The sequence below is a fragment of the Triturus cristatus genome, chromosome 4_2, assembly GCF_964204655.1.
Source record: "Triturus cristatus chromosome 4_2, aTriCri1.1, whole genome shotgun sequence".
Lineage (NCBI taxonomy): Eukaryota > Metazoa > Chordata > Amphibia > Caudata > Salamandridae > Triturus > Triturus cristatus.
In genome coordinates this window covers 840,510,687-840,527,309 of record NC_140586.1, presented here as the reverse complement: position 1 = coordinate 840,527,309, position 16,623 = coordinate 840,510,687, and the positions used below count along the sequence as shown (strand labels likewise).

General features: G+C 44.2%; 1 protein-coding gene across 2 annotated transcripts in view; it reads right to left on the bottom strand.

The window, feature by feature from the left end:
- Positions 1-16,623, bottom strand: part of LOC146835224 (E3 ubiquitin-protein ligase HECTD3-like) — a 479,862-nt gene that overhangs the window by 78,592 nt on the left and 384,647 nt on the right. For both annotated transcript variants that reach the window (XR_014960692.1, XM_085602813.1), the window contains exons 17-19: positions 13,742-13,871; positions 1,718-1,792; positions 3-84 (exon numbers count right to left, since the gene is read on the bottom strand). Coding sequence is in view for 1 of the 2 variants with exons in the window: in XM_085602813.1 (XP_085458939.1) it covers positions 3-84; positions 1,718-1,792; positions 13,742-13,871 (287 nt within the window). In the remaining variant the exon portion in view is untranslated. The remainder of the gene's footprint in view (positions 1-2; positions 85-1,717; positions 1,793-13,741; positions 13,872-16,623) is intronic.

The window sequence follows — 16,623 nt, the reverse complement described above, 5'->3', positions numbered from 1 at the left end:
ACCCTGACTTCTCCGGGTAGATGTGTATGAGTGCTGGGAGACGACTCCTTCCACTGACAAATCTTAGGAAATGGCTGCGATCCTCTGAGGGAAAACAAGAACACATTAGCAAGCAGGAGGAGCCTCCCAAGTCTGCCACAAGTAGGAGTAGTGCGGTACAATAGGTAAATGGCTAATCTTTTCACTCAAACTTTACATGAAAATTACAACCACATCCACAAAACACTTGCCAGATGACAACCCCAGATAAAAGGCAAAACTAAGTTGAGGATTATGGGACCTATTTACAAAGGTAAATTTACATATGAGAAAAGCTACGTGAGTAAATGTACTGTTACACTTTGGTCCTCATTACGAGTGTCCGGTTCTTCTCCAATCCCTGTGAAAACTATTGTGTGCACAGGAATCAGAATTCCGAGTTTTGTTGTAGTTATTTCATGCCTCTCAATTTTCCCTACATAAATTTCGGCAGGTGAAACCTGCTGAATTTTACAGGCGGAAAATACTTGGTAGATCCCTGGACATATGGCTCTTGGTGGGCAAAGCACCAAAATCTGCATGTTTTGCTCCATTTTAAAGGGTACAACTTATTATTGCACCTGTTTAGAATTCTGAGCTATGTGGTATCGGATTGTATAAGATGCAATAATAATCGCCTTCTCAGCCAGGCACACGTGATGAGCGCCTCTGTAGTAACTTTATCACGTGTGGCTACTCACCATTTCGGAGTGTAAAAGTTACTACAAAAGGTAAAGGCTTACAAGTCTCCACTCCAGAAACCATGGGGTGGAGGTTTATGCACTAGTAATGTTTTTCACATGAAGGTGAAGGTGTCCCTATAGTAAAGTATAAGCAAATTCAAAAAAGATTATTAAACTTAAAGTAACAATATTTTTATATTACATTTTAGTGTAAATTAATGGTATCTTTATTTTAAATGTAGAACTAAATACATAAAAGGATATCTCATTATTAACTGGATTTTAAATATTATTTGTATTTGATTTCAATATATTAAGTTAAAAATATATTTCTGGAATATTTCTTTAAACAAAAATAACTACCGAAAGTAAAGTGCTTATATTTATTTATTATGCATTACAACAAATTATGTATAGAATTAATTTACATCAATCTAATGTCAAAAAAGTTACACTTATTGTTAATGAACATACAATTATTAAACTATTTTATAGTACAATATTGATATATAATTATTAACAATAAATTACATGCATATATACTTTTAAAAAGTCAAAATACATTATTTTATTTGGGCCTTATTTCCTGTGAACCGTAGTTTAAGCCTATGCCTCTATTATGTTCTGTGGAATGGCCTGTAGTATCCGTGGCTATCTGTGTGTGGTGCTGGACTTACTCTAGGTCTGCATGGAGCGCATTAATGACTGTTTTGGGACCTTTTTGGCTGAATTAACTTTAGACGTGCAGTTTGTGAATAGGAATGGGCTTACTCTTTTTTAGGTTGGTGCATGCACTTCTCTGAGCCTCTCCTTAGCCTTCCCTAAACCCCTCCTTATTCCTCCAGAAAACTCTCCCACTTTGTAGTAAGCTTTCCCCATTTTCCAGCCACTACATTTACTACAACGAAAGTGAGCATGCGTGGAGATCTTAACAGGGGCATTGATCTTTGCACAGAAATGATGGGAGTGGCGGAGTACAGGAAGATACTGTCCAAGAAAAGGTGAACGACACTTACCACTGGTGAAGTTATTAAGAGCCTCCCAGAAGTACTGAACTCTGGTGTCTTCCGGCTTCATATTCTGAAATTGAGCTGTTGGGCAGAATGCAGAACCGATTATAACCAGTGAATGCATAGAGAGATGCATCTAGTGAGGGAGAGTAGGGATATGCAAGCAATCAGAAAGAGCTGAGAGCACAAAATCCAATGAGTGAGTGAGAAGAGAGTCACATAGAGAGAGTTAGGCTTGTGAGGCATATTACTCATCTGATGGGTAGTTATTAAATAGGAATAAATACTCGCAGACAGTTAAATGCTAAGCAGTTAAATGTCAGGTAAAACAACCGACTTGCCTGGTAGCGGGTACAGTATTCCAAGTAGAACAAACCTTCTAGCGTTATCTATTCTTGGGGCATTTTGGAAAAACGTGCAGGTTCTGCAGTTTGGGGAGGGTTGTCGAGATATCCTGGAGCACACTCTTGGCCACCTTTTCCTTTGAAGACCTCACTCTTTCAGTTCCTACTTGAGTAAACTGGCTAGAAGCTCCCTGATTTTCACATGCTATATGGAACATACAATGAGATAATTGCTAAGAAAGTAACCTTTCCTTACTCTTACTTTTGGACAGCTTCTGTTTCCAACTTTGAGAACAGGTTACTTGGCAAAGACTGATAAGAAGGCAATGGCTAGGCCAGGAAAAGTATTTCACAGTATTATTTGGACAAATCTGATCTCTGTTCTAGAGCTTGCATTCAGAGGGCAGTAACTACAGACTGCCCCTGCATTGCACAATGCACTGCCCTAGATTTCCCATAAAAGGTAACATGTTTCTGGAAGAATGGAAGCTATTGCTGTGCTTGTGGAGTAGACAAGAGTTCCTGCATCAAACCCGCCTCTCTATGTGAATGTACTGATTCACCACATACAATGCAAGAGGACGTGGAGCCTTTCGGTCCAAGGAATTCTCTATTTATAAGTTACTGATAGCCTATTAGTGTTGTCGTTGTAGAATCGAAGAGCTTGTCTCATAACTAACCAATGCAATCTTTGTTATGTACAAGAGACCTGCAGTATCAAGGACGAGGAGTTTGAACGAAGCTCAATAGTTGGGTGTTTAGCGTAGGTCCACGATGGACACAGCAATCCGCGTGGACGGCCACAGAAGATAAATTACATAAAATAAATTTAGGTGGAACATGACTTATGAGTGGGCTGCTAATTGGTGCAAACTCTATCGTAGCCGATAAAATCGGCTGTGTCCAAATTTATTGGGTGTGATAAATATTGCATGAATTACAAGCTTCCCCTATAATGGGGAATAACATGAGGATTTTGATGCTTGCCACATCATAGTCTGCGTATCTACTGGGCATCCTCTCCCCCTAAATAAATTTCAGCAGGTTTCATCTGTCCAAATGTAACTCGGAGAAGTGATTTTTATCGCACAGTCTAAAATGAGTTCTTCAAAACAGAAGCTCTGGCAACAGACTAGAGAGTCAAAGAGTGTAGTACAGTGTTGTGTAATGGAGTTGCATACAGAGGAGAAGAGTGTTGGACAGTGGAGTGGCATAGAGCACAGCATGGTACAGTGGCGTTGAGTGGAACGTAGTGGAGTATACTGGAGTGGCGTAGTGTAGAGTGAAGAAACGTGCCATGCAGTGGAATGCCGCGTGATAGAATATAGAGGCGTGGAGTGCAGTGGTGTAGTAAAAAGTTGATTAAAAATTGTCATAAATTGGAGTACTGTGTTGGAGGACACCCGCAGCCGAACAGTGCAACAGGTTGACACAAGACCATTCTGGGAGAGGGGAGGATTAACACGAGTGAATTTCTTAACCCGACACCATGGGAGACCTGGCTAGTATACAGGTATGGATCTGGAATGTAAATGGTCTGGGGAACAAAATCAAGCACATCCTAGTTCTCCAACACATTAAGAGGCACTCCCCAGCCGTAGTACTGATACAAGAGTCACACCTAAAGAGGAACAAATGTAAAGCTCTAGATTGGTTCAGGTATAGGCTGGTGGCCCACTCTGGATACTCAACCAGGTCTCAGGGGTGGGAATCCTAGTTTGCAGTACTTTACCCCTGACTACAACTGGCACCTGGACAGACGATGCAGGCTTCTGTGTTGCGGTAGCGGGTAAATAGGAGGGGCGCTCAGTTATATTTTGCTTGATTTACATACCTCCAGGGTTTCACAATATCACTTTACCGAAGATCAGTTTGTTCCTAATTAAATTGAGGGAGGGGACACAAACACTGTCATGGAGCCGGAGCTAGATCGATCTGGGTCTCGAGTGGGCCGGAGGGGAGAGCGAGACCTGTTGGGCTTACGAATGCCCATGGGCTTGATAGACCTGTGGCAGGTGCATAACCCACTTGCTTGACAATATACATACTATTCCGCACGCCACGGGTCCTTTTCTAGACTTGATTACCTCTTTACACAGAATGACAAAGTGGTAGAATTTGCAAACCCATGGCATATGGCATGGGGTATCTCAGATCAATCTCCGCTGGGGGTGGTCATTAAGGGCCCGCTCCTTAACAGAGCAGCATTCCCGAGGATTAACCCCTGGCACTTGCAGGATCCGGAACTTCAGGACCAACTCTAGGAGAGCTCAGAAATATACTTTAAGGAGAATATGGGGACAGTAGATTCACACATAACTCTATGGGGGGCTTACAAAACAGTGCTGAGGAGACAGACACAGGCGCTAGTTGGGGCCAAAAAGAAGTATGAGGCGCTACAAATTAGGTCTTTGGAGCTTGAGATAACTCGGATGGAGGGAGAGGCGGTAGTCGACACCTCTAACGACTTGCACCACAGGCTGGCACTGCGGCAGTGCGACTTACAAGCCCTGGCGGACAGTGAAGCGAGAGCATATGCTCTGGCAACTCAGCATCACCGATATGATGTGGGAGACAAAGCATGGAGACTCCTAGCGTGGTTGGAGAAGCAGGATAGTGAACGATCATGGGTGACAGGAGTGCATGATAAAGCAGGGGTACTGAAAACAACAAGTACAGACATAGCGGAAGCCTTTGCAGCACATTTCAAGGAGGCTTACGCACCCGTCTGCACTAGATCCGAGGGTGACTGTGAAGAATGATTGCAAGACTTCTCCCTACCCACACTAACTGAAGAAGCGCGTGATACACATTGGATGCGGACTTTATGGAGGAAGAGCTGGGAGGAGCCCAGGGGCACCTCAATTCCGGGAAGGCAGCGGGCTCAAATGGACTTCCAGTTGAAATATAGAAAAGTCAGGCATCCATAATAATACCACCACTACTAAATATGTTGGTAGAGGCGCAGGGGCAACTCCCGTCGGGTCAGCGTGCGGCCACAATTGTAGTGATACACAAGGCTGGGAAACCACCGGACCAATGCGCCTCCTATCGCCCAATCTCTCTGATCAATGTAGAGGCGAAAGTACTGGCCAAGGCTTTGGCGACTAGCCTAGTGCTGACCATGTCTGAGGTGATACATGTAGCTTAATCAGGCTTCATGCCCAATAGAAGCACCCACCACAAACTACTGAGGCTATACGGAGTGCTCCATATGACGTGTGACCTCGCTGCTCAGCAAACGGCGTTGATGTCGTTAGACGCATCAATAGCGTTCAACTGTATAGAAAGGACCTATTTATTTATGGTACTTCACAAGATGGGCTTCGGCCCTAATTTTTGTAGTTGGGTAAGACTGTTGTATGAGAAACCTCAGCCCCGAAGGCGAGTAAATGGAGTGTTGTCCAGATCCTTCCAGCTGAGGAGAGGCCCCAGACAGGGTTGCCCCCAATCCCCACTGCTGTTCGCCCTTGCACTGGAGCCACTAGCGCAATGGGTCTGGAGAGACCTGGTAATTTGGGGTATAGAAGGACTAGGCGGGTGGGAGGAGCGAATTTCACTCTATGGGGCCGACATACTCCTATATTTAGCAAGGCCATACTATTAAATGGCAAGAGTACTCCAAATTTTTGAGCTATTTGGGAGATACTTAGGATACACCATTAATTGGTCCAAATTGGCGATATTCCCACTATCGGGCCCTCCACTTAGGATACCGGCGGGGTGCGCGGCCCCGGTAGTGGGAGAGGGGCTTAAGTGCCTGGGCATATACATTACGAGAGACCACAGGATGTTCCTAAAGAAGAACCTCGAGCCTCAGATAGATCGACTCCGTGCCGATGTACGCACTGGCGTACCCTTCCATTGTCTCTTATGGGCAGGGCCAGTCTGTTTAAAATGATGGATTTGCCGCATCTCCTGTATGTTCTCCAGAACACCCCATGCCTCGTTCCTCTGACAGTTTTTAAAAGAATATCCCAGGAAGTCAGACTGCTGCTATGGCAGGGTGGCTCTCCACAAACAGCACTTCACAAACTACAAAAGGGAGTGTATGATGGTGGCCTGGCTGTCCCAGACGTTAGACTATACTACTGGGTTTTGCAATTGTTGGTTATAAACGACTGGATATACGCAGATGTGAACGAGCCAGCCTTTAGAGTAGACCGGGCCAATATGCCGGGAGGAAATTGTGCACCACTCTTGTACTCTGGGAGGACACGCTCGGAGTGTCCAACACACACAGGGGTGGTGGTGGGGTGTTGGAGAGAAGCCAATAAACTTCTGGGCTGGATGGGGAAACTGACCAGCCGGACCCCACTGTGGACAGGAGATCTATTGAAAGATGTGGCTGCCTTAACAGGTTTTAGAGGGGGAAACTGATAGGAATTGAACACCTAGGAGATGTGTGAAGGGGAGAGGCTCCACTTGCATTTGAAGACCTGCAGCAGGAATAAAATATAAACCAAACGCAGATATACCACTATCTCAGACGGACGCACGCTCTGTGGAAACGCATTCAATGTGGGACTCCTATCCCAGATCACTCCCCCATGGAGGATAGATTACTATTAGACCCCATCCCTGAAAACGCAACATCTATGATATATTGTAAATTAATAAATAATATGCCAGACCCTCTGGCAGCCCTGCGGGTGACATGAACTGACGATCTTGGGCAGGAGGCAATACAGAGCCCAAGAGAGATTGCAGTGCGGACAAGATTTAGGCTGGTGCAACTCAAGATATTGCACCATACCTACTAACCACGTACGCACTTGTATAAATGGGGTAAGGCACACACAACGCTCTGCGTAAGGGATCATCAGGAGGGTTCTTTCTTACACATTCTGTGGGAATGTCAGGAGATAGCCCGGTTTTGGAAGAGGGTCACAGATGTAATGTCAAGGGTGTCTGGAGTGACAGTCCCAATGGATGCCAGATGACTTCTCCTGATGATCCATGGAGACTTTGATTGGCCCAGGCATACAGGAATGTGGCTTGCTCTTGCAGCGCGGATTGCCCAAAGAAACATCGCAAGGAGGTGGGAAGCGCCTTTACTGCCATCGCTGGGAGAGTGGAAACGGGACCTTGACTGGTGCCAACGTGCTGAAGAAACGGTGTATAAAAGTAGAAGATGTGTCAAAAAGCGGGAGAAAATATGGTCACCATGGCGTCAGCATAGAGCAATGTTGTGGGAGGAGTTATACGCATCAATTGCACCTTGTCGGGGGGGGGAGGGAGCGACCAATAAATTGGGATTTTTGTCTACCGATTGTATGTATGTCCTGTTGCAAACTTGGGCCTGTGGAGCCATGGACGGTACATGACCTCATACCTCTTACAAGAAAATTGTTGTGATGCAAAAAATTTCAACCATGTACAAACGCATGTGATTACTGTACTGTAATGTATGATCACTTGAGCAAAGCTAATAAAAAGATGTATAAAAAAATATATATATTTTTTATTCTTTTTTACAAGTTGCGAATTATCATGACCTCCAAATAGTAGTTTAGGTAGATCACTGCTAAGTCACGTTTTCATTTTGTTGCACAGGGGCACATAAGGAAAATGGTTTTAGTTATGCTTGTTCAGCACAGTTTTATTTTGTGAGCCAGAGATCATGCACAGAAAACGTAAATAGATTAAGATGTATTCTATTTGTTATGTATTTGTTTCTAAGTTTCCATAGCATGTGACCTAAATGAGTCTTTCAGTTGTTTATGTAGATAATCTGAAACTTTTCGTGTGCAGTGTAGTTCATATTTTGGGCTTCCTTGCTACTTTTAGGAGTAGTACTGGGCTACACAGATATCACTAAGTTGTTGCCCCTAATAACTTCATAATCACTTCACAACAGTACATGCAATAACAAAAAGAATCACCTGCCTGGTCTGATGTACATCGTTGTGAAATGTCATTACCATCCGTTCGTGTTTTACTGCTACGTGAAATACAAGAGCCTATGTAAAATGCATTTGAGAGCACATGTGTTTTGGGATACCTTTTGTCTTTGCACCACCTTGACCAAGTGGCGCAGACTTTCAATCCTTTGCCAATGTAACAGGTGCAATAAGTCAGCAAAGTTTTGCAAAGATTTGTCAAACGGTTGCACACTTATTAAGGGACAAAAATCAGAGGAATTCCTATCTCTGGTAACCGTAACTATAACTAAAGAGTGGCTACCACTACTCTGTATGTATTGTTTAATGCCTTCTTACCTTTAAATTGAGGTAGTTGTTATTAAACTGTAGGATCTGGGGAGTTTCACACTGCAGTCAGGTACTGGAATAAATGTGCTTGGCAAGGTCAGTTTCAATGGTTTGTCACAGACCAGAGTTAAAACTGCCACAGGGGTCAGTTTTATTCAATTGATTTGTCTAGGATAATCCCTTATGCGATTTTACATGTAGTCATAATCCTTGTAATGTAATTGGCATGGCTTTGTGACCAAATTGCAGTTGTTAGTTATTTCTTCACTTTGTTTTTGACAGTTGTCATGAAGGCGACTGAGTTGATGGTTTTAAATGTAGTATGTGCAATGGCTCTAAGCAGTAATTATTCAAGTCTAGTTATGCAGCTTTAAAATGAACGCTACCTACTTCCTCTAAGGTCTAACACCACTGGTTTACAGCTTTGCATTCCTTCCACTGAGGAATGATCGTGCATTCGAGATCTATTTAACCCGGCATGAATCCTGTCTCAGACAACATGCCGAGTGCACGTCCTTGCGAGCGTGACTCATGACATATGCATCTTGTGTGTATGACTATGTCAGTGTTCTGAGGTGGCTCATTGAAGTGTAGCCTATTGTGTATTTACGCTAATTTGTGATATCAAATCCAAATAGGCACATTTTGTTATTTGCTGTAACCTTGAATTCTAGCATACATGGATCAGCACTACAAGCAAAATGCCTGACTCCTGATAGATGCAGTGGCTATCAAAGAGAACCTCCACCTGTCATAGGGCACCATGCAAAAAGGTGACACAATATGCCTTAGAAGTTATGGGGTGCCAAGGTGGGTGGAGTGACGTTGGATGGTTTCTCCAGTCAGGATGAAAATCTGTTTGGAAGTGCAGCAGGTGACTTCAATTAAATCACACCTTCTTGGGCATTGGGATCATGGAGCAGACAGTAAAGTGTCACCAGGCTGTGAGGTTACCTGTAGAAGCAGGGACTGTGGTGGAGATTAGGTAATTGCCTCAGCTTCTCTGGGTGTTGGATACCCAATTCCCATATCTAGGAGCTTAAAACTGCATTTGTAGTAGAAATGCTATCAGGTATATTGAGGCATTTCCTTGATGTGGCGGGATCTCTCATACATTGAACGGGGTTCTTTAAGGATTAATGTTCCACCTTCACACACTTGCCAGGAATATATTGCGATGACCATTTATTTTTATTTAGTTTATTTCATTAGTTTTATAGAGTGCTCGCTAGACCCGAAGGTATCAGAGCGCTTTACATAAAATGAGAAATAGAATGTAGCTTTACATAGGATGCATAAAATGAGAAATAAAATAACGTAGCTCTGTATATGATACTAGAAACTTAGATTCAAGAGCAAGCATAAAAACGAGACAAAGAGAATCAGTAAGCAAAAAAGGTGTGTTTACAGTATGCGGAAAAATTAGAACAACATAAATCAAAGAGTGAATGACCTACTAAACGGCTGAAAAAATAAATAACCAACTATCACAAACGGTTGAGTCATGGAGAGAGAGATATATTGGAGCATAGTTCAGTTGGCATGTGTGGTAAAGTATTTGTTGAGGAGGAGTTTCACTTTCTTTTTGAAGGAGGGGTAGCATAGGAGATCTCTAGGGAGTGCGTTCCATATCCTGGCTGTATTTCCAGAAAAAGAGCGAGTCTGGGTGGTTTTTCATTTCAGTTTGTGAGGTATGAGAAGTGAGTTGGAGCTTCTCAGAGTTCTGGTTCTTCCTGTTTTCGTAAGTTTATTGTCTAGATAGTTAGGGGTATGTGTGTAAAGGGCACTGTGGGTGATGAAGGCAGTCTTGTAAATACATCTTCCTTCGATGGGAAGCCAGTTGAGGATCTTGAGGCCTGGTGTGATGTGTTCAAACGGTTTAAGACCTGGTATGAGCCGGGCTGCCATGTTTAGAACTGACCTTAGGGGGAGGTGAATTTTTGCCGTCCCTGCGAAGATGGCGTTCCCATACTACAGTTTAGAGAGGACTAGAGATTGTACTACTGTCTTGAAATCATTGGGGGGATCGAATGGTTTAATTGTCTTGAGGTGTTTTAGTGTGTAAAGCGCTCCTTTGGCTGAGATTTTGATGTGATCATTCATTGACAAGTTATTGTCCAAGGTGATGCCTAAGGACTTTACAGAGTTGGACAGGGTGAGGGAGCAATTAAGGGCATCCAGGATCTTGAGACAGTCTTTGATTGGTAGGTGGTTACTTTTAGGGGAGAACAGTATGAATTCAGTTTTGTTCAGATTCAGCTTTAAGTAGTTCGAATTAACCCAAGTTTGTATCTTGGTTAGTGTTGCATCAAGGTGTCATTTGATTTTGTAGTAGAGTTGCGTGTCATCAGGATATAGGTGATATTTGACCCCTGCTTGCTTCAGGATGATTGTAAGGGGTTCTATGAAGAGACTGAAGAGGAAAGGGGAGAGAATTGAGCCTTGGAGTACACCAAGAGTAGCTCATGTGGGTTTGGAGAGAGAGTAGTTGATTTTAACTTGTTGTGATCCGTGTTGAAGGTAAGATGTGAACCATTTTAGTACTGTGCCATTAAAACTAGAGCAGATCTTATGTGTCTCAAGTAATGCTGAGTGATTTACGGTGTCGAAAGCCGCTGATAGGTCAAGAAGAATGAGTAAACATGCTTCAACTTCATCTAAGGCTCTGTGGATGTCATCTGAGATATTGAGCATGGCAGTTTCTGTATAATCCTGATTGGAAGGTATCATGGAGGTTGAAATCACCTATATGTTGGTTAATTTGTTGAAAAATGTGCTTCTCCATAGTTCTGGCTAGAAACGGGAGGTTCGAGATAGGTCTGAGGTTGTTGATCTCATTAGGGTCTGGCCCAGGTTTTTTGAGTATGGGTGTGATTTGTCCTTGTTGGAGGGAACAGGTACACAGCTTAAGGCGAGAGATGTGTTGGTGATTTTTTCCCAGAATGAGGCAATGATGTGAATGAGATTTTGTACTACTGTGGATGAGAGGGGATCCATAGTATGGGAAGTAGGGTTTAAGTTCGCGATTACATTGAAGACTTCACATTCTGTCATGAGTTTGAAGTCAGACCAATTGGGATTGTTTTTCACTTGGGTGAGAACATGGTTGCCATTAGTATTATTTAGGTACATTTGGTCATTAGTAAGCATTGTGGGGAAGGTTAGGAGGGATGCAGTTTTGTGACTTAGATGAAGGTTTGATATATTTTTGTGACATCAATGAAGAAGATGGCAATTTCTTTGCAGCATTCATTGGTGGATGTTATTTTATGTAGGAATGTGAGGGTGGTTTAACTTTTAACAATTTTGAAGAGCTCACTGGGTCTGTTCTTATCATGGTCAAGTTGGTGGTGAAAAAGAGGCCTTTTCTTTATAAATGTGCTCTATGAAAGCCGTGCGCTTCTAAGTAGAGCTAGGTATATTTTCAAGGGGTTCTGTCTCCATGTCTTTTCCACATGTCTGAGTCATCGCCTCTCGTTATTAATATATGTGTTGAACCAAGATTTTGATTGGATAAATATTGATTATTTTAGTTTGCGTGGAGCCACTTGGTCTAGAATCTGTCATCACTGTATTAAAGTGTGCAATGAGGTCATCAATGGTATGTGTGAGAGGGTGATGCTGTAGTTGCACACAAATCCTGGATTCCAGTTCAGTTATTGGGACTTATTTGATGTTCCTGGTCCAGTGCTCAGGTTTATCAGTTGAGGTTGGTTGGGATCTGATGTGGTTATCAATTTTAAACAATATGAGATGGTGGTCGGACCAGTGGGTGAGATCGATCTAGGTGAGACAAGCTCATTTTTGGTGATAATCGCATCTAGAGTGGATCGTTTAATGGGTGTTGGTTCATTGCAGAGTTGTTTAAGGTTGTTTTTTTCAAGAAGATTGCTGAGACTTTGGACTGTGGTGTCTTTTGAATCATTCCAGTAAAGTCGCTTAAGAACACGTCCTTTGTGTCAGTTAGGGAGAACCCGGTTACTAGGTTGGTTAATTCTTTTGCAAAGAGGGCGCGATCACCAGGAGGGTGGTAGATAGTGTGCAGTTCAATCGGAGCGGAACCTTTAACTGCAAGTTCTACTCCAAGGTACTCAAAAGTCAAATATTCGGAGGTTTTTCATATGGAAAGGCAACAGCTAAGTAAATGCCTCTCACTGTGGGACTGACATTTACTTATTTCTCCAGATATCTTAAAATGGCACATGTAGGATATCCTTTCTGTCTTCAGCAGGTTCAGAATCAAGTGTCTCAGAAGGGGCTAATTCTGCGTGGTTGTGCAGCCCCTTTGGTTGTCTTGATTCTCCAGCTGCAAAGAAGGTCTATGTACACAGACATAGAGCAGGTAATCTTACCGAGCTTGAGAAGAAAATAAACCCAACATGGAAGCCTTCAAGAACAAGAGTCATCTCCCCACAATTTATGGAGTGAAAATAAAGTTATAGAACTCCAGAACTGAAAAGGTTCTTCCAGAAGCTACTAGAAACAGTATTTAGCAGTTTTTACAGCTGTCGACCTGTGACAATGACCCAGGCACAGCAGCTGAAGCCTGTTCTTATCTGAAAGTACATAATCCACCTCTCAAGTCTAAATGCTTTCTGCAGCATAGAGTGGGCACCCAAGAAAAGCTGTGGTGAATCCAGTGAATGAGGGAGACAAGTAACATCCCGGAGAGAGCAGGCACTCAGCGTTCAACCAGCAAGATGGAAGAAAAGAGACGGCAAGCCAGGTTGGCAAGTGGAGGCAGGCTTTAGTGTGCACAGGGCTGGACAAGCGATATGACCTATTTTACTAAGGGTGAGCTACATGATCCAATACAGTTTTAAAAGAAAAGGACATCCCATGAGAAGGAAGCTTAAGAAATACATGAAAGTTCCAAAAGAAAATGTCTCTGCATCAGTGACATAAATAATGAAAAAAGGAGCAAATACTAGCCCTATTGATGCTGATGCTAAGGAATTGAGTGATGAGTGGAACAGGAGTCCTAAGGTGGGCAAGGATACTCAGTAAGTAAATGTGGGCATACTTGCCTCGTGCTTATTCTGAACTGCAAGTGTTATATTTTCAGATCTGATATAAGTAATAATAACTGGAACATCTGGAGAAGTTCCTCATTGCATACAGTGATATGAGAAAGATCGTACTCTGAAGCTGAAATAATGGATTTAAACACTTATGGAAGGTTCGAAGTCCACACTTGGGACACAGAAAGACACACACATATACCCATACACCCACCAGCAACATAACCTACCTATCATTATGAGGACCACACACACACATGTGATGTGGTGAGATAAAGGGAACCTGAGATCTTCCTAATTCCTCATAGAGATAGATACAACAGATACACCAACCTGAGCATATGGTTGATTTTATGCAGTGATGTAGGGAAGAAACACAGAAATTGTTTTATTTTATTCATGACTCATGGAGAAACACTCTAAATTCAACACAGAATGATTAACGCTACTCACCAAATTTCTTTAAGGCCTCCACTGTAATTTCAGGATCACCACAAATTTTCTTTTCCAGCTCTTGCCAGGTCAAGAGATCAAGGACAGCTTGGGGGACAACCGTCAGCAGGCCAGCCTGCATCGCTGCAATCTGAGGTTCAGGGCAGATTGGAGAAGAGAAGGGGGTGGGGTGGAGAGGAAAACAGGAGGGGACAGACAGAACAGAGGAAGACAAAGACCAGATAAGAGAAGCGAAAAGGAATACCATGGTTCAGAGATTCAGTTACAAAAACTGTAAGTCCTCCTTACAGGAAGTCTGTTGTGAAAACGGTTGCGCAGGGTAACTAGTTGAGGCCTCCAAGGAGCATCATGGTGCTATGAGACTAATGCCTAAAGAATCCCCACCAGGATCTCCAATCCACAAAAACAGACTAGGTATGACTTGAGGGCCTCCCTGATGAGGATGTAGCTTTCCAGTTGACAAAGCCAAAAAGGAAGAGAGTTCTAGAGTTTGGGTCATAGTTAACAGAGCACTCACCCTCTGGCTCAAGCTATATTTATATGCACTACCTTAAATAGTAACTGGTTGCTAGACCCTGCTAGACTGCTGGAGAATGCATTTGGAGAAGCAACCAGCTTCAAACGGGGGCCCATATTTACAAACACCTTGTGCTGGGTTTGCCTTACTTTTGTGGCACAAATCTGAAGCAAAGTGCTATGCTGGAATTTACTATCCTACACAAATCAGGATTTGCATAGGATAGTTTCCCAAGAGGCCGTTCCATGGGTGGCAAATGCAAGAACAACAATTGATGGACAGAATGCAGAACAATGTCATACATTCACCCCAGTAGAGAGATCAGGGCCTAATTCCATCGTTTTTTTGCTAACCATGCCGTTCCAGTTTGAACCAAGCCATATGCAAATCAGTCTTGACCCTGTGCCTCATGGGAACAGTCCAGCCCGAACTGCCAAGCCAGGTCCTCCCTGGACTGGAAACAAGCATCCTAGGACCTTGCTCACTTTGCCACTGGATTCAAGCAAGCCTGGCTGAAGACGGCTGAAATGCCAGAAACCGGTCCTAGGAAGCTTGTCCAGGGAAGACATGGCTTGGCAGTTCGGGCTGGACTGTTCCCATGAGGCACAGGGTCAGACTGATTTGCATATGGCCATGTCTGAACTGGGGTGGCAGAGTGGGCTAAAGAACGGTGATGGATTAAACCCAGATCAGTTGACTGGGGGTGAGTGCTTGCAATGTTCAACACTCCGTCCATCATTTCCTTTGGCTTTTGCTTTGTTCGCCATAAGTTGGCAGGGTATGCTCAGACGTGAGTCCCTTGCTCACTTTGCCACTGGATTCAAGCAAGCCTGGCTGAAGACGGCTGAAATGCCAGAAACCGGTCCTAGGAAGCTTGTTTCCGGTCCAGGGAAGACATGGCTTGGCAGTTCGGGCTGGACTGTTCCCATGAGGGACAGGGTCAGACTGATTTGCATATGGCCATGTCTGAACTGGGGTGGCAGAGTGGGCTGAAGAACGGTGATGGATTAAACCCAGATCAGTTGACTGGGGGTGAGTGCTTGCAATGTTCAACACTCCGTCCATCATTTCCTTTGGTTTTTGCTTTGTTCGCCATAAGTTGGCAGGGTATGCTCAGACGTGAGTCCCTTGCTCACTTTGCCACTGGATTCAAGCAAGCCTGGCTGAAGACGGCTGAAATGCCAGAAACCGGTCCTAGGAAGCATGTTTCCGGTCCAGGGAGGACATGCCTTGGCAGTTCGGGCTGGACTGTTCCCATGAGGCACAGGGTCAGACTGATTTGCATATGGCCATGTCTGAACTGGGGCGACAGAGTGGGCTAAAGAACGGTGATGGATTAAACCCAGATCAGTTGACTGGGGGTGAGTGCTTGCAATGTTCAACACTCCGTCCATCATTTCCTTTGGTTTTTGCTTTGTTCGCCATAAGTTGGCAGGGTATGCTCAGACGTGAGTCCCTTGCTCACTTTGCCACTGGATTCAAGCAAGCCCGGCTGAAGACGGCTGAAATGCCAGAAACCGGTCCTAGGAAGCTTGTTTCCGGTCCAGGGAAGACATGGCTTGGCAGTTCGGGCTGGACTGTTCCCATGAGGCACAGGGTCAGACTGATTTGCATATGGCCATGTCTGAACTGGGGTGGCAGAGTGGGCTAAAGAACGGTGATGGATTAAACCCAGATCAGTTGACTGGGGGTGAGTGCTTGCAATGTTCAACACTCCGTCCATCATTTCCTTTGGTTTTTGCTTTGTACGCCATAAGTTGGCAGGGTATGCTCAGACGTGAGTCCCTTGCTCACTTTGCCACTGGATTCAAGCAAGCCTGGTTGAAGACGGCTGAAATGCCAGAAACCGGTCCTAGGAAGCTTGTTTCCGGTCCAGGGAAGACATGGCTTGGCAGTTCGGGCTGGACTGTTCCCATGAGGCGAAGGGTCAGACTGATTTGCATATGGCCATCTCTGAACTGGGGTGGCAGAGTGGGCTAAAGAACGGTGATGGATTAAACCCAGATCAGTTGACTGGGGGTGAGTGCTTGCAATGTTCAACACTCCGTCCATCATTTCCTTTGGTTTTTGCTTTGTACGCCATAAGTTGGCAGGGTATGCTCAGACGTGAGTCCCTTGCTCACTTTGCCACTGGATTCAAGCAAGCCTGGTTGAAGACGGCTGAAATGCCAGAAACCGGTCCTAGGAAGCTTGTTTCCGGTCCAGGGAAGACATGGCTTGGCAGTTCGGGCTGGACTGTTCCCATGAGGCGAAGGGTCAGACTGATTTGCATATGGCCATCTCTGAACTGGGGTGGCAGAGTGGGCTAAAGAACGGTGATGGATTAAACCCAGATCAGTTGACTGGGGGTGAGTGCTTGCAATGT